Raw genomic sequence first — 18,295 nt, 5'->3', positions numbered from 1 at the left:
CCGGGACCCACGGTCGCTGAGCCAAGTTGGCACTCCTGTCTCCCTGGGATTCTTTAGCTGTGCTTCCTGCGCTGCAGTGGGTTGGACTGGATGACCTTTCCCTTCCAGCTGTGCAATTCAATGATCTACGAGTCTTTGATAAGACCGACGTCCTGATGCCAAGGAAAGAGTCTCCTACTGAGAAAGCTGCGGCACAGGGCTTGTTCCAGGAAGGTGGCAACCCGAGGGCGGGAAAGGGTTAAGCCGGCTGCCTGGCGGCGGCTGGGCTCGCCCTCCGGGGGCTTGGGCTCTCGACGGCGGCGGCCCTGCCCTGCCCTGCCTGCCTCCTCCTCCTGTTGCTTCTGCTCGGCGGACGCGCCTTCGAGGCACCGGGACCAGCGTTCCGAAGCAGCCCCAGCAGCAGCAGCAGCCCAGCTCCCCGCTCCGCCGGCCCCCTTCGTGGCCCGATCCCCCTCCGGGGGGCGCCGACCGCAGCCTCAGGATGCCCGAGTTCCCGGCCAAAGTCAGCACCCGGACCAGCACCCCCGCCGGGGCTCAGGGCGGCGGGCTGCTGCGCTCCTCCTCGGTGGACCTCGAATTCCTCCGCTCCCTCTTCGGGGTCCTGATGATCGTGGAAATCGTGAGTCGACCCCCGCCCCAAGCTCCTTCCTTTTCCCATCCCTCCTCCCCGGTCCTGCGGCTGAGAGAGGCGTCTTCCGAGAAGAGGGTGTCTCGGAGCGCGTGCAGAGTGCCGTCCTCGCCCAGCGGCTCCTTAGCGGCCAGGCGCGTCAGGCTAGGCTCCCTTTCCCACGCTCGTTGGCGGGAGCGGGGGGGGGTCCAAATCCGGCAGAACTGGCTCCCCACTTCTGAAAGGAGGGAAGTCATCTGATAACAACCCTTACAGTCGAAAGAAAGTTTCCAGAAGTCCAGCTGAGCTACCCCCCGCACTATTATGAGGACGGGGTGGGACCTTCCCTTAAGGCAGATCGCTTGACTGTTTGTCCCCCCTGCAGCATAAGGGGTTGGGGAACTGGCGCTAGCTCAGCGGCAGAGCAGCTGCTTGGGATGCAGAAGGTCCTCAGCAGGTGGTTTTGAAGCAGAGGCTGGATTCCTTGGCTGTGATGCATTGCTGGTGGTTGGAGTAATGACCCTTGGGGGGGGGGTGTCCCTTCCATGTCCTATGATTCTGGGATTCCAAGGAGGGCTGGAAAAGACTCCCGGATGAAGCCCTCTCTCCAGGCAGAAGAGAAACTGGGGTTTTGTGGGTTGACTCCAGGGCAGAAGAATCGTGGGCAGCGTGGAGGGATGATAGCGAGATGAGGAATGAAGTCGGGCAGAGCAGCGTCGATTGCACCCGCTTGCTGCTTGGCTTTGCCCTCTTCTGCTTTGCACCAAGCAGCAAAGGGCTTGAAAACGGGGACTAGCACCTTGAGGTGGCTGTGCAAGGTGCCCCAGGGAGGTAGGACTGGTTCTTGCTCCAATGCAGATAATTTTACCTGCTAAAAATGGGAGGGTGAGTGGGGGTAACGGGCTTCCACATCAATGTCTTGCTGTGAAAATACTTTGAGTAAAAAGGAAAGCAAAGAGTGCTCCTAAGTATGTACAGCATACCTTTTCGCCTGCGTAATTTTGGGCTACAGGTGGGAGAACTGAATTCTGGAGTTATCTCCTGTGTGACAAGAACATCCCTGCCAAGTTCCCAGCCAAGAGATGGAGGAGAGCTTTCCGCGCCGCATATACTAGTGTCATCTCAGACTTTTTTGAATTCTAGGGAAGTTGGCTTTCCAAATGATTTCATTTTCTGGGCTCCCTTCTTCCAATGCTAGGCATTGATTTCACAAGGGACTTTGCAGACATCTGCGCTCAGAGCTGTTGTGCACGCAGGTCTCTTGTTTGTGTGCAAACATTTCCAGATTGTGGCTCTAAGCCAGCTCTTATCTTTACAGAGGAATAGAGTAGGACATCTGTGATTCCTGCACTGCAGGGGGTTGGACTAGATGACCCTTGGGGTCCCTTCTTACTCTGCAGTTCTATGATTCCATTGCCTCTGTTTTCTAGCTATTTACTGCAAGCCCCTTGGAACAGGGTCTCTCCTTTGTAAAATGCTATGCACATCGGCACTGTGTGTGTGCGCACTAATAAACCATTGCCAGCTTCTCCTAAAACCACACACAGAGGATTCATTAAAACTAGCACAGACTCTATTGTTTGGGGGGCTGTGGGTGGGTCAAACAGTGCTTTGGAATACCAGAGTTGGGTTTGGGGGAGGCGGGGCAGGAGAGGCAACTTCTACACATTTTCAGGAGACTTCTGGTTCTGATAGAAGGTGACTGAGGGTTTATTCAATTGCCTCCCAAGTTTGCGGCTGGCTGGCTGGCTGGCTGTCCCACAGAGTACCCAAATGGGAATGACTCCAGAAGAGAGACAAACTTTTCCCCAAACTTGTGTCATAAGAGGCAACCCACCCCACACTCTAAAAACGCACAGTAGGTTTTTCTAACTGGTGTTGTCCAGATGTTTTGGACCAATATTTGCAGCCGTTGTAGATGTGTAAAGCAAGAAGTTTCTAAGAATGCGCAAAGTACCTTTTCCTTGTTGTGGAACTCCTTTCTGGCAGATATTCGACAGGCAACGACACTTTGGAAGAAGTATTTTAATTGCAAACTGTCTTCTCAGAAGAATAACTGAATCCTGGCCAGCACAATGGTATTTTAATGGGATTGTGTCTGATTAGGATTCATGGGCGTAGCCAGGATTTTTGTGGGGGGTGGGCAGAACCTTAGTTAGCTATGTTATTTTTATTGATTTAGGGAGGGCAGCTGCTGCTCCCTACCCCCTCTTGGCTACGCCCATGTTAGGAATGTATTGCATATAACTTTTGTTTGTATATTGCTTTGAGGGTGGGTTTTTTTAGTATGAAGCAATTTAAGAAATTTTCTAAATGAATAGAATGTCAGAGTTGCTATCCTAAGCATCTGGAAGGCACCAGGTTGGGGAAGGCTGATGGGTAGAATTTGTCTCCCTTTCCCCAGCTTCACAGGGCATATGTGTGTCAGAAAAGGAGGGGTTCATTGGGATGGTGGGGGTGGGCAGGCAGACAGGAAACCCAGCCAGATGGGTGGGGTATAAATAATAAAATCATCATGAACACACAACACACACACACACACACACACACACACACAGCACAACACACCTCCAGTGCAGATCATGTAGGGTTTTCTATAGACAATCTATCAATCCATGTCTAGGAAGGTGATGGGGGCATCACCCTCCAAAACGGCCTGAGAGCAAAGGACTTGGATAGGATGTTTTGGTGTGGTCTGTTTTTGCAAAAGGGAAGCATTGAAGAATTGTTTCTTCTGCCTCCTGTGGTTAAGGTGGTCCTGTACCACTCTTCTGAGGAACAGCATGGCTGCTGGCTAAGATACAAGAAGTTCCTGCTATTTGTGCTCTATGGGAACAATTGGAGACATTTTTGTCCCAGCTTCAGTGTGTGTGATGTCAGTCTTTGTATTGTTTTAAAACCTACCTTTAATGGTTGGGGTTTTTTAAATATTCATTTAAAACCTATTTTAGTTGTTTTCCTTGCATTATTTTAAATCGCCTTGAAATTTACAAGAGGAGATTCACAAATTAGTTCTGGAGTGTGTGTGGGGGGGTGTAGACCAGTCTTTGCCAGCTTGGCACCCATCCAGATGTTTTGGAGCCCAACTCTCCTGACTGGGGCTGATAGGGCCTATGGCCCCAAAGAGATGGAGAACACAGGTAGGCAAAGGTGGACGTAGAGAGATTCAGCCTTAATGGGCTCTTTTCGCACTTTAGCCATGCAGTCATAGCAAACATCAGGATGATAAAAGGGTTGTTCTTTCCTTTTCCCTCAATAAATTAACTATTGTCCACAGTTGGGTTGAAGAGTTGTAAAACATGCCTGTTGAGTTGGATTGCAAGGGGTTCAACTAGATGGCCCTTCCAACTCTACAAGTCCATGAATTTGACTACAGAATAGGAGTGTGTTCATTTCTTCCAGGCTGCTACAAGGTGCGATTATATGTGTGCACCTAAGGTTCACTTGATTTCAGCTTAGCGGCATCTACCTCTTGAGTGGAAAAAGGCAGTTGCCTGGTGTAAAGGTCTCTCCAGAAGCAGAGAGAAATCATGAAATTGTAGAATTGTAGTATTGGAAGGGACCCCACGGGTCATCGAGTCCAACGCCCTGCAGTGCAGGAACCACAGCTCAATAATCCCTGACAGATGGCCACCCAACCTCTGCTTAAAAACCTCCAATGAAGGAGTATCTTCCCCCTTCTGAGGGAGTCAGTTTCATTGTCAAATGGCTCTTACAGTGAGAAAGGTTTTCCTAATGTTGATTCAGAATCTCCTTTCTTGTAATTATCACAACCTACAGAAATAACACCAAGCCAAACCCAGTAGCAGCTAAGGTGAGGCAAAGGGTGGGAGAACAACAGTAGGTAGCGCCAGAGCTAGTAAGTGGTGGAGCCAACTAATTCTGGTTTGGTCTCTGCCTCCTCCCTGTTGAATTTGTTAATGGCAGCAATGAGTCAGAGGAGGAGGAAGCTGATGCCCTGTACCGCCCGCTGGGATGTTTGTAATCCATCTTGCTTTTCCTCCTCCTGCTGCGCTAACTAGAGCTGAGCCATGGTTTGGCTTAGCGTTGTGTCCCAAACCCAGGCTGGTGCTTTGCTGTCTCTCTTCATGCAAGCCATGATCTGTGGGGAAGATTTCTTCTTGGCTTGTTGCTTGTGGTTTGGCTGGGGGAGATGAACCATGAACCAGAGTTGGGATGTACAGTGGTACCTCGCAAGACGAATGCCTCGCAAGACAAAAAACTCTCTAGACGAAAGGTTTTTCCATTTTCGATTTGCCTCGCAAGACGAATTTCACCTATGGGCTTGCTTCGCAAGACGAAAACGTCTCGCGACTTTGTTTCCTTTGTCTAAAAACAAAGACATGTTTTGTTTATAAAGTTAATTTATTTTCCCTTCAATTTTTGAACTGCTCTTTACAGTATGTGTGACTTTAAAGAGCAGTTAATAAACTGTTGTTGTACCAAATTTGGCTTTGTTTGGACTTTTTTTGACCATAGGAATGCATTAATTGATTTTCAATGCATTCCTATGGGATTTCGTGATTCGCAAGATGAAAAATTCACTAGATGACAAAACTTGCGGAACGAATTAATTTTGTCTTGCGGGGCACCACTGTAACGCTAAATCATGGCGCAACAGCAGGGGTGGAGTGGGGGTAATGAAGCAGCCATTACTTTTGCTAAGTCCCCACACTCCTGTGTCTTCACACTTAGTCATTGTTTGTTGTTGTTTAGTCGTTTAGTCGTGTCCGACTCTTCGTGACCCCATGGACCAGAGCATGCCAGGCACTGCTGTCTTCCACTGACTCCGGCAGTTTGGTTAAACTCATGCTGGTAGCTTCGATAACACTGTCCAACCATCTCGTCCTCCCCTTCTCCTTGTGCCCTCCATCTTTCCCAACATCAGGGTCTTTTCCAGGGAGTCTTCTCTTCTCATGAGGTGGCCAAAGTATTGGAGCCTCAGCTTCAGGATCTGCCCTTCCAGTGAGCACTCAGGGCTGATTTCCTTCAGAATGGATAGGTTTGATCTTCTGGCAGTCCATGGGACTCTCAAGAGTCTCCTCCAGCACCATAATTCAAAAAGTCATTGTTTAGCTTCATATTGTTTGCAAACTGGGCCTCTGGACTTTGCCCAGTTCAATCACTGGAAATGTGCAGTATCTGTACAGTTATGTAATTCCACGCTCTGGACTTCCTGATCCTACTGGGGTGGGAGGTATTTTAGATGGTGATGTGTGTTGTGCCACATTCTTGAAATAAGTGGACCATCTGCCCTTCTGCATTTTGCCCCCCTGCCCCCAGCTTGATCTGCTGACTTGGGCCCCAGACCTCTGCCCCCAAGTCCTGCCCTGGTGGCACCACCACAGAAGCTTGGGGACGGACAAAAGAACTTTTGTGGATGATTTTCTGACTTGGCAACCCACCTGCAGCAGCAGCAGCAGCAGCAGCAGCAGCAGCAGCAGCAGAGTCTGAGGTCAGTGCGCTGCAGAAAGCAGCACAGGCTGGGCTAACGAGGAGTTTGAGCAGACAGAGAAGAACAGTTTCTGACAAGAGCTGAAACTGTGGGCGCTGTTTCATAAGGCTCCATGAGTAGCTCATTAAGGATCTTCTGCCTGTTCCATTCCCCCTCCCATGATTTTACTCAACTTTTTATGTAGAAAAAAATACAAGTTACATCAGGTGTAAACCAAAAGCTTCTGCTTTTATCTTTAAAATTAAGAAAAGTGAATAAAGCTATTGTTACAAAAGTTGGGTGCCACCCCCACTCTCTGCTGAGCAATAGCAAGTTTCCCAGGATTCCAGGCATTCACCCAGGATTAGTAGAAATGACGCAGCAGAGACTGTCATAGCTTTAAGAAATATGGTTTATTCACATATTTACATCTTCAGCTTATATGGAGGGAATCCAGAACTTAATGCATGGTCATTTCAAGATGGGCTTGTTCCTCACAGCAGTGTAACCCTGGAGTCAAACCTGGGCATCTCCCAGCCAGCCTTCAGCCAGCCTCTCCCTTCTTTTTTCCCAGCACACCTTGCTTAAGACACTCTTTTCCTGTCACTTTCCACCCAGTTACCCTGGCAACCTTCTGTCTGCCCAGCAGGAGTGCCAACTTGGCCCTGTGACCGTGGGTGTCCAGGCCCATGGGTGCCATGCAGTGTGCATGGCCCTGGCACCAAAATTTGAGTGCCTGGCACCCAGGAGGATTTGGTGGGTGCTTGGGCACCCAGGGTCCCAGGGAGTTGGCACTAATGCTGCCCAGACCCAAAATTCCTCTTCAATGGGGTGTCAACACCTGCTGTCATGTTAAAGCCTCTATCCCAGGTGAAGCTAATGGCTTGGAAAGGAAGCTTAGCCTGTATTTTTCCACTGGCCTGCAATCTTCCCTTCAATACTCCAAATAAGCACCCAACTGCCACACCCCAGCCGGCAGCCCCATGATTTTGCATCTAGTCCCAGCTGTTGGGCCTCAGGGTCCTAGTGAAGAATAAGGTAGATCTGGCAAGGTGAAGGTCAGCCTATAGAGGAGGATACTTCTTCTGACTTCGTGCTTCCTCAAAAAAATACCACCCAGGTGGGCCCTTAGAGGCATGTGGGGGGAGGAGTGGGGCTCTGGGGTAAGTTTGTGTCCCTTCAGATGCCCCTTGCATTATCTCCTAATGGGAGCTTCAGCTGTTGTTCTTTCATGTTTACCTTTGCCGCTGCCTCTTCCTCCAAGGAACTCAGGAGAGTGTGTGTGCTGTTTCTCTCATCCCCATTTCATTTTCACAATAATTCTGTGGGGTTAAGGAGAGAGAGAGAGAGAGAGAAACCAAAGACCGACAAACTATCTCAAGAAGGTGAGCCTTCATAGTTGAGTGGGGATTTGGTGTCTCAGATTTCTCTGATCATATTCCACAATATCACATTGTTTTGTTTTAAGCATGTGCGTGCAATGTGTATGGTAAAAACACAACTCCAAGGGCTTAAGAACACGTTTTTCAGCTTAGGTTTGCTGTGGTTGCACACCACAGAGGCAGGTTCCATTATCCTGCCCTGTCCTTAATTCGTATTGTTACATGCAGCCCTCTCCCCAAGTAATGGGAGACTTCAGAGGTGCTAGCACACACCTGTGTCTGGCCTACTCTTCTCCTACCCCAGAATGACATTGCCTCCAATCAGGTGAAGGAGGAAAGTCTGGCCCCTTCTTCTGGAAGCATCACTAGCCAGTAATTTCTATGACAACACACCTGTCCTGGGCCAACTCTTTAGTCATGTAAAAAGATGCTTAATGGACTTGGCTAGGGCCACTTAACAGACTGGTCTGACTCGTTCCTTCTATGTTTGGGGGTGGAATCCAAATATGACATCCATGACAGCACCCCAATTCTATCATGCTATATTTCATTGCTAAGCCGCTCTCATCTTCCCTCCTCCTGAGCAGTTTCTTGTGCTTTAAGCACTTTTTATAGTTAATAAGGGTGCCTTTTTATGTGGCGCCAAACCGAACGCCTGAGACAGTTGCCCCACTCTGCTCAATGTTAGGACCAGCTCTGCATGGCACAGAACAGCAAAGAGTGACATGGCAAAGGTGGGAGAAAACAGCTGGGATTCACCAATCTCTGCCTGAATTGACAGTTGTAAAAGTATTCATATCCCAAAGCCCTCCCCAACTGACCAGGCACCCAAGCTATCCTCCTCTCCTCTGCACAATGAAAACAGCTGGTATTAGTTGCCCTTCCCACAATTTGTTTGCTTTTTGTTTTGTTTTTTGCTTCTTTGGAATGTATCCATGAAGGAAACAAAGGGAGCTGGCTCAGTAGGTAGAGAGGAGGGGTGGGGGTGGGGAAGGAGGCAGTGAATGGAAATGTTCTGTGACACTTCCTCAGTGTCATTGCATTATTGCCGTCTGGACTAGAGGGCAATGAAAGTGAGACAAAAAACAGGCAAACCAGAACACATATGGTATAAAAAGTTAGAGGGTTTCATGGGCGTGCACTAACTGGACATGCAGTACATCTGCCCCCAAACTTTTCCATATGTAAAAACTATTGAAAGCCTATGACCACCCTGATAGTATTATGGGTATGAATCTTCATAGAATCATAGAGTTGTGAGGGACCCCCTGGGTAATCTAGCCCAATCCCCTGAGATGCAGGAATCACTGCTCAAGAATTCCTGACAAATGGCCATCCAATTTCTGTTTAAAAACCTCCAGGGAATGGAGAGTCCACCACCTTCCAGGGGAGTCCGTTCCACTGCCAAATGGCATTTATTGTCAGAAGGTTCTTCCTAATGTTTAGTTAGAATCTTCTTTCTTGTTACCCGAATCCATCAGTTCAGGTCCTCCCCTCAGGAGGAGTGGAAAACAAGCTTGCACCATCTCCCCAGGGACAGCCCTTCATATATTTGAAGATGGCTATCATTTCTCCTCTCAGTCTCCTCTTCTCCAGGCTGAACATTCCCAAGTCCTTAAACTGTTCCTCATAAGATTTGTTTTCCAGAACCTGTAACATCTTGGTCACCCTCCTCTGCGCACACTGCAGCTTGTCAATAATCTTCTTAAACCATGGAGTCCACAAATGGACACAGGACTGACCAAGAGTCTGAGTAAGGCAGAATAGAGTGCTACTATTACATACTTCCCTTGATCTGGACACTAGACTTCTGTTGATGCAGCTTATAATTGCATTATCCTTTACTGCTGCTGCACTATGCTTGTAGATATGATGCACACAACAGAGGAGGATGCCTGAGGGGTCTCAAAGCCCAACTGCCACTGCCTCTGGTAACCGCCAGGCTGCAAGGCTGTGAGAGACCAATTACTTTCCTACTTGTTTGCAAACCTGCAGGGCTGAACAGGGCTTCGTCCAACCAGAGATGGGGGAGAAAGTTCATTGTGTTGTTGTTTAAAGGCAGACTTACCTACTTTTTACTTTTCAAAACAAAGTGTAAACTAAAATAGTCATCCTCTGAATTTTGAAGTGTAATTTCTCCAGCCATTTAATGTGCACAAACATGCATGTATTAATGACAATATTATAAAAAAACACATTTTATTATGGGAAATCGCTTTGCAAATATATTAGGATAAATTTGAACTAAGCTGTTGATGAATTTTCATGCGGACTTTCATCCTGTCTTTTTAAATTATTTTTTACAAACTGATATGGACATAAGGAGAACTAAACTTCAGATTGAAAAAAGGAGAAGCTGAGAGAAACCAAAGTTGATGTATTGGCCCACCCCTAGCCCACCGCTGTCGTCCTCTTCTCTACACTTCGGTTTGCAGTCAGTCTGATGTGGGTCCTACAGAGTGCCTTGCCAGTGCCAGCCTTTCAATAGCCTTTTGTGCTGGATCGTGCATGGCTGTGCTTGATGCCCCAAGGAATGGGCAATCTGATAACTATCAAGCTGGATTTGAAAATAGCTTTATCTTTTTGTTAAAGTTAATATAGCAGGACTAACGACGGAAGTCAGCGGCAGTCAGGCTGCTGCAGGCAATTGGCTGCCATGGGAATATCTCCTTTCTCCTCCCTCCTCGAAAGCAGAACCCCCTTCCCCTCACTTGCCATCAATCACATGCCAAATTTGTGGCTGGCCACCTCTAGTCAAGCCCAGAGCAGAATTTCAACTGGGCGTTCTGCCTCCTGTACCAACCACAACATCATCATCAATATATTTCTTTTCTTAATAGCTATTGTGGAGGCAGGGAAGCAGAGGTCTGAAAGAGAAGGCATTGTCCAGACCGAAGCAACAGGAGAGAGCCAGAGTGTTTATGCCAGAGACAATGTCTCTTTGGCCACATAGCGCCTCTTTTATGGCCACCAGCAATGAAAGACTTTTGTGGAGTCACCGGCGGTAAATCAAGCCCCTGGCCAGCTGCTTTAACTGCATCATTCCCCTCCTCCTCTACCTTCTCCCTGTCAGAGGGATAGTAATACTTTGGAGATGATGTGAGGTGTCCTCTTCCTTAACCTGATGCCTCCACTTTCTAAGCTATTTGCCTCCAGCTGGTGAACTCAATGTTCTCTTTGGGGGTGCAGAAACCAACCAGTCCCTGCAAGCTGGGAGTCTGCGCAGTCATTTTCGACTTGTTAATCTTATTTATGGCAACGTTTTCAATGTGCATCTTTGCTTCTTGTTTTTTTTAATTTTTTCTATGGTTGCAAGTGCGTTGTGGGCAGAAAATTGCTTGCTTGTTTACACTCCAGCAGCCAAGGGGCTGGATGACTTAGCCAAGGCGGCAGCAGGAGCAGACAGGAGCTGTGCCCCACTAGGCCCCAGAGCCAGGAAAGAGACAATGGGCAACAAGCCTCTAGGGAGGTATAACACTGCTTCCAGTGACTGAGCAGAAGCCAAGAGTGTGCCTACGTAACCATGGACACAGACACCATGAGGAGGTTTGCAGGCGCCTGAAGTACATTGCATTGGCACTTGAGAGAGAATGAAGAGCTTGCGCCAAAGTTGCCAGCTGCCTTTATTCTGCACATCTGTGTCACTAGGAATAAATTCAGTGGAACTGTGTGCCACAGTGAAATGTACCATATTGCAGCAATGCCTGTTTGCCTTGGGAGTGAAGTAGTGTGGTGGGGTTGGAGCTTACCTACTGCCTCTTTCAGATGACATGCACCACAGTTTAAGAAGGGTATTGACAAGCTGAAAAGTGTGCAGAGGACGATGACTAGGATGAGCAAGAGTCTGGAAACCAAGCCTTATTTATGAGGAATGGTTGAGGGAGTTGGGCCTGGAGGAGACGGAGAGGTGAAATGATAGCTCTCTGCATATATCTAAAGGGCTGTCACATGGAAGATGGAGCAAGTTTGTTTTTTGCTGCTCCTGAAGGTAGGACCCGAACTGAGGAATTTAAATGACAAGAAAGGAGATTCTGACTAAAGAAGGCACTTTCTGCCAGTAAAAGATGTCCGGCAGTGGAATGGACTCCCTCAGAAGCTGGTGGACTTTCACTGGAGGTTTTTCAGCAGAGCTTGGATGGTCATCTGTCATGGAAGCTTTAGCTGTGATTCCTGCATTGCAGCGGGTTGGACTAGATGACCCTTGGGGTTCCTTCCAACTCTGATTCTGCAAAATATCCTTCACTAGCAAAAGTTGTCAATGTCCTTTTTTCTGTTGTGCAGGTGCTGGGATGCCTGGTGTGGGCCCTCATTGCAGACACATATTACCAACCGTACCCTTCCTATGGTTGGGTGATGTTTGTTGCTATCTTCTTCTGGCTGGTAACAGTCATCCTTTTTGGGATGTACCTCTTCCAACTTCAGGCGAAGCTCTACATGATTCCTTGGCCTATTGTGGTGAGTACCCAATACCCTTCCTCAGCCTGGGGCCCTTCAGTTGTTTTGAACTACAGCTCCCAGGTGCTCTGGCACACCCTACCCCAAGCCCTCTCCCCCCCACTGTCCTCCAGATGGTTTGTGCTACAGCTTTCAGCTGTGCCTGCCTGAGGGCTGATGGGAACTGTAGATCAAACCACCAGGAGGGCAGTGGGGGTGGCAGGAAGTCTGGCTTTTCCTGTTAAGTTCTGGAAGCCTAGCTGCCTCCCTATTTATCAATTTATTTATTTTTTAATGTATGCACTGCTGCATCATAAAAAAATCAAAGCAGTTTGCAACAGTATATAGGCGACACTCCATTTATGCAATTTGGCTCATGCACAAGCGTGTGTACACGAGGCGCCAGGAAATCAATCGATCAAAACGGCAGAAAGCCGTGTAAAGGGTAAAAATGGCTTTGTAAATTGACACAAGGGCTTAAAACCTGGCTCAGTAGTAGACAGTGCAACTGTCTTAACCAAGGTGTCACATGTTGGCAGCTATGTGCCCCCATCAGCAGTCTGGCTGCCACATACTGCCCCAGTTGGAGCTTTCGGGCGAGGCCCAGGGCAGCCCCCCATAGAGTGCATCGCAGTAAACCAGCCTCAAAGATCACCAACATAGGAACTTTAGGGAGCACATACTTTAGAGAGCAGCCTTTGTGCCTCTCTTCTGCTGTTAGTGCCTGATTGTAATTTGTGCTGCTTTCGCAGGAAAGAGAAAAGGCATTTAAAAGGCATATAAGCCTTTTTGCTCAGGATAGGTTCTGATGTTCACAGGACCAGCTGATCTAGTAGAATTAAACAATAGGTTATTTCACCTCGTGTTTAAATATAAGTATTGTGGGTTGTTGTTTTTTTAAAAAAATGCAAAATGGGCCTTAGGGAGGTGATGCTGAATTTGCAGCATTCTAACAGCAGCAGGTGAAGATTGCCCCTGGCACCAGGGACATCAGCTTAGTTGAGTCCTGCAGGAAACAGTTAACAGTCTCCATTTCTGCAGCAGTTCAGCAAGTCCCTTCTCTTCTTCTGTGGAACAGCAAAGTGCCACCTCCCCATTCTGCCAGTCCAGAAGGCAGAGACAGGAAAGGAACAGTGCTCTCATTGTTACACTTTCATAACCAGTATGACTAGAATTCCTACAGCCATCTAAGCAGAAACTGTTGCCAAAATTCCAAAACTGAATGGGCGACTCTTGCAGTTGGTCCTGCGCAAATCAGCGAAGTGTGCACTTGTTTTGGCCACAGAGCATCCTAGTTCAAGTGACCTTTATCAATCAGGAACAGATCCACGAAAGGGTCCCCTCCACACAGCTCACTTACAGAGAACTGCATGTGCTTTTTTCATCTAAGATGAAGCCAGACATAAATATTAAGGCTGGTGCAACATGTTGACAGCTTCTAGCTTCACAGTTTTAACAGTACATACCATCAAATTGGAGGCTACTCTTGCTTGTCTGCCAGTGCTTCAAGAGGACTGCTTTGTCTTTTCTAAAATTAATTTTAATTACCGTGGTTAAAGGACCATTATTCACCTTGTTTTTTAAAAAAAGAAAGTTGGTTTGTTTGCTTTTTAAAAAAATACAGAACTGTTCAGGGGAATGTGCATTCGCTAGCCATTCAGTACTGATGACATTTGACTTCTGCTGCAAAGTTGCATAACCTGAGGAAAGCTGCTGCCATTCAGAGTAAAGATGAATGGTCTAGATCAGGCATCCCCAAACTTGGCCCTCCATATGTTTGGGGACTACAATTCCCATCATCCCTGACCATTGGTCTTGTTAGCTAGGGATGATGGGAGTTGTAGTCCCAAAAGAGCTGGAGGGCTGAGTTTGGGGGTGTCTGGTCTAGATGGACCAGTGGTCTAGCTCAGGTTTGTAACCAAACACAGTAAAGCTGCTTCCAACCCATAACTAAAATTATTACATCTGTCTTTACCCAATAGATATTCTTCTTCTTCACCCAATAAACACTATTATTTGCCAGATATGTCTGAATCAGAACAATGCTCAGAATCCTTTTCACTAGGATAAGCAAAACTATTGTATCCAATCTCTGAGGATTTGTATCCTAGAATTTTCACCAGTGTGCTAGTTTGTTTGCATTCTCCTTGAACACAGGATGCCACAAGTAAAATCTCTTCATTCCTGGAGGAACGCTGAGGGCAGTGCCATGGCAGCAAACTCATGTACCTGGCTGCTTAGGAGGAAGACTGGGTGTGGGAGAGGCGATTGGAAACACATGCCCATGTCTATCTCCCAGAACAACCTCGTGCGGGGGAGAAAATGGGCATCTTATTGGCTAACACCTGTGAGATCATACAGGCTTCAGTTCCTGTAGCAGCTTTGCAACTTATTTAAAATGTTCGTGCAGTTTCTTTTTGTAAGATAAAAGGAAAAAGCACACATTATAAAGATGCAGTCAGTCCCCACCTGAAGCATGAGGGCGAGAGGCAAGAGCAAGATTCAGCTCGTATGCATAAGGCAGGTCATCCAGGTCACCTGCAATTGAACAATCTTCTGTAAGAATTGTCAAGAATGTTAGGAACATAGGGAGATGCTTTTCATTGAGTTGCAGCCCTTCCCCAATGTTCTGTAGGTCTTCACCTTTAGACCTCATGGAATGTCCTCCAAGACTGTCTTCTTTTTCTTCCAGCTAGTGGTATTCAATGTTGCTGCGTCCGTCTTGTATGCAACAGCTTTCATCACAAGCGCGGCTTCTGTTGAGCCATACTCCTGGCCGCACTCACCAGACTACAACAGAAGAGCCTCTGCTTCGGTGAGTTAACCCTTTGCACTTGCATCCCCATTGCACTTGTTGCCGGGGGGGAGGAGGGGGAAGAAACGCCGTCATCCGAAATACGCAGTTTGCTGAATTTCATAATCCAGCGGTTGAGTGCACAGACATGCATATGCTAAGGTAAAGGGTGCCTAAGAGTGCACACATTAGTGAAAACAACATACAAAAGTTCTTTAGGGGAAACTGCTTTGCCAAAAAGATGGAATCACATAGAAAAATGTGTAACTTACAGAAAAGTTGCACTAAAATGTTGTTTTCATGAGGACTTTTTGTTTAAAAGAACACAATGGTGTGAAAACGTGGCGAACTGAATGAGGGAGAAAGTGAGAATCTGAGAGAACCCAAAATTGACAGCTTCACCTAACCCAGCCCATCAGAATATGAAGGGAGCCTCCAGATGACTCCGAGGCTCCCCTTTTCCTTTTACCATACCTACAGTTATGACCCTGATTGCCCCCACAGTACTCAGCCCCCCACCCCCTGCAATGCCATCTGTAAATATGTGGTGCTAGCTTGCCAGTACATCATTTTGTGTACTCATCCAGAGCTTGCAGTGCCAGCAATGAGGTAACGTTCAGTAACTGGGAATCCAGCTGAAGCTACATTATGTGTTCTGTCCTCCTCCCTGGAGTAACTCAGCTCCTTAGTCCAGTGCCAGCCACCAGCATGACGGGTGATGTGTAATGCTGTGTTAACCAGTTTCGGCTAGGCAAGGGCACGCTGGCACACTGCCCTCAATTTCCAGGTTATCATTTTGTACTATGCTTTTACTGAAATCCACTGCAGGCTGAAATGGACATAGTTATGTTAAATCCATTTAGGACTGAGGTTTTAACAGTTCAGAGGGAGATCCTTCTTTGCATCTCACTTACTCCCTATTTTAAGAACTCAAGGCCGTGGGGTTCTTGAATGTTGTGCTGAGTATTGACATTCTCTTACACCTTGGCTGGAAGCTACTTTTTCTCATGCTATTAACAGCCACCAGAGTGGATGTTTTGAAAGGCTTGAGTGCTGAAACTCAGCTTCTGCATTTGGCCTCTGTCCATATGATCCAATAAATGCCCAGCAGATTTGTGCACAAGACCAGTTCCCATCTCCCCCTTTAAAACTGCTACTCTAGCTGCCAGAAGAGGCAAGCTACTTTTAATTGAGATTTTAAGCTAAATTGAGATTTTAGGCTAAAGCCTCAGCGCCTAGGGCTTGCCGATCGAAAGGTCGGCGGTTCGAATCCCCGCGGCGGGGTGCGCTCCCGCTGCTCGGTCCCAGCGCCTGCCAACCTAGCAGTTCGAAAGCACCCCCGGGGGCAAGTAGATAAATAGGTACCGCTTACCAGCGGGAAGGTAAACGGCGTTCCGTGTGCGGCTCTGGCTCGCCAGAGCAGCGTTGTCACGCTGGCCACGTGACCCGGAAGTGTCTCCGGACAGCGCTGGCCCCCGGCCAATAGATGTGAGATGGGCGCACAAACCCCAGAGTCTGTCAAGACTGGCCCGTTCGGGCAGGGGTACCTTTACCTTTACCTTTACCTAAGCAGAAAAGTGGATTGTCTCTACTGCAGGCAGTGGAGATCTTCACAGAAAACGTTGGGTTCATTAGCATTTTCCTACTGAAGCTTTTTTATTCCTCTTCAGCCAAAAAGGCTCCCAGAGGCTTACATAAACTCAGTAGAAACAACCACCACTGCAATCTTTGCCTGCACATTTACAATCTAATCATCATACGATGACTTGGGACCCAGGATGGACCTACAGCTTACTCACCTAAGCTCCTGGGACATTAATGCCCCCATCTCCTGTCTTTTGCAGTTTTTTGCTTGCCTGGTGATGATTGGCTACGGGGTCAGTGCCTGCCTCAGCATTCGAGCCTGGAGGGGATATGGGAGTAACGCAGCAACCAGCCAAGCAACCATTTCTAATCACGCCTGAAAACTGTGGGCCATTTTTAATCAACACAACTTGACTGGGTGACAGTGGCTACTGGGGCCTTTGGGTGTTTGGTGTCTTCCCTCTGCCCTTTCCCCTTCCAGACCTAGTACTCTGAATGCTATTCCCAGTCCCAGCTTTAGCATGGCCTTTGCCAAGTATGCTGTATGTGTTTTTAACGCCATCTATAGCTGGTTAAAGCACCCCACCCCACACTATGCACTAATTAGTATCCTCAGACTGGTCAAGGGCCAGCTGAATCATGGAGCAAACCCAGTAAGAGACAACCCAAGGGCTGGTTCTCTCTCTCTCTCTCTCTCTCTCTCTCTCTCACACACACACACACACACACACAACTCGTGGCTTGCAGTGAGTCAGTACAGGTAACACCCCATTTAGTAATCTCAGCATCTCATGCCACTTTTGACCCAATGCTTCTGCAGGGACTGGCCTGTACAAACAGAAATCGAGTGGTTGAGATTAAGGGGGAACCTGCCTTTCCGTACCTTGGCTGCATGTGATCTTATTGCTAAAGGCCACTGCATGTGGTGACCATTCAAAGTTGCAGGGTAAGATTTGTGCCGGCGATTTGACACTCCACAAGCCTGGTGCGCACAGGTATTTGCCGCCACTTGATGACCGGCAGCTGAATGTGTCAACTGACTACACTGAGCAAGCATCAGGTTCAAAGGGACATCCAAGTGCTCTGAAGTGGGAAGATGGTCCACTGAGCCACACTGTCATCAAGGGATGGACACGCTCCTGTGAAGCAGCCCAGAGGATGCCCATCTCCAGGGACGGCCAAGCCAGCACGTCTCACCAAAAACTAAACCCACTAAAAAAGCAAACCCAGCAGCCTCCCTTTATGCCAGCCACTTGCAGCCATTATGTAAATAATGTATAATTATTAACCCAGCGTGTTCCATAGTAGCAAGGATGCTTCTGGTACAAGACCACAGGTATTTTATTTCTAAAAAAATGTTTTGTTTTAAATAAAGTAAATAAATCTTTCACCTTTGTCAAATGAGGGCTTTCCAGCACCGAATTTACTTGGAGAGGCACCTAATTCGCTTCCTTCAGTAGTACAAGTCCACGGGGAATGGCTCTGCCTGTCTTTACTTGTTAAACACTTATTTAGTTGCCAGATATAGTCTAGACAATTCAGGAAGGCATGTGGGTGTCCTGTGTTGGACTGCATTATGCAAGCACAGCAGCCTCATAAACTTTTTCATTGTATGGCTAAGCAAAAAGCAAACAAGTTTCCAGTCCTTATGAAGTGGGGGCCAGAAGAAATTCCAAAAGGCAGAGTTGGGCTTTGTGACCAAGAGTTCCAAGCACACCATGTCCAGCTAGCTTTTCACCTTCTAATAGAGACTCTTTCTTTCTTCCTTGATGGATTTTCCAGGCAATCTCCCATCCATAAAACTAGACCTGGGCTTCCTTAACTTCCACAGCAAGCTCTCAGTGCTCTGCAATAGGCACCAGGGCATCACCCTAACTGTTCCATGAGTTTGGAGTTATGATCATGCCCTCTTGCTTCTCCTCCCTCTACCTTACCCTTTAAGACAATGACAAGAGCCATTTCCAATGTCTACTGGAAGCAAAGAAGGGAAAGGATGACTGCACCTTTGACAGCTGCGGAGAAAGGAGCATTCCACCATGGACAGCTTTGCTCTCCCCTGC

At 47.6% G+C, this 18,295-nt stretch overlaps 1 protein-coding gene across 1 annotated transcript; it reads left to right on the top strand.

Annotated features, from left to right (window-relative positions):
• Positions 1-319: 319 nt before the first annotated feature.
• Positions 320-17,623, top strand: PLLP (plasmolipin). Its single transcript, XM_082233531.1, has 4 exons — positions 320-619; positions 11,705-11,878; positions 14,550-14,672; positions 16,496-17,623. The coding sequence occupies exons 1-4, from the start codon at positions 482-484 to the stop codon at positions 16,613-16,615; spliced, it is 555 nt and encodes a 184-aa protein (XP_082089657.1). The 5' UTR covers positions 320-481; the 3' UTR covers positions 16,616-17,623.
• Positions 17,624-18,295: the final 672 nt, after the last annotated feature.

The sequence above is a fragment of the Podarcis vaucheri genome (genome assembly GCF_965113315.1).
Source record: "Podarcis vaucheri genome assembly, chromosome: 7".
NCBI lineage: Eukaryota > Metazoa > Chordata > Lepidosauria > Squamata > Lacertidae > Podarcis > Podarcis vaucheri.
Note: the sequence above shows the minus strand (reverse complement) of the source record. Positions and strands in the feature narration are given on the sequence as shown.

What these genes read in the sequence shown, in the direction of transcription:
- PLLP (XM_082233531.1), top strand. Translation starts at nt 482, where the DNA reads ATGCCCGAGTTCCCGGCCAAAGTCAGCACCCGGACCAGCACCCCCGCC. An exon ending in TCCTGATGATCGTGGAAATC is followed by an intron (nt 620 to 11,704) that starts GTGAGTCGACCC and finishes TCTGTTGTGCAG; the next exon opens with GTGCTGGGATGCCTGGTGTG. An exon ending in ACAGAAGAGCCTCTGCTTCG is followed by an intron (nt 14,673 to 16,495) that starts GTGAGTTAACCC and finishes TGTCTTTTGCAG; the next exon opens with TTTTTTGCTTGCCTGGTGAT.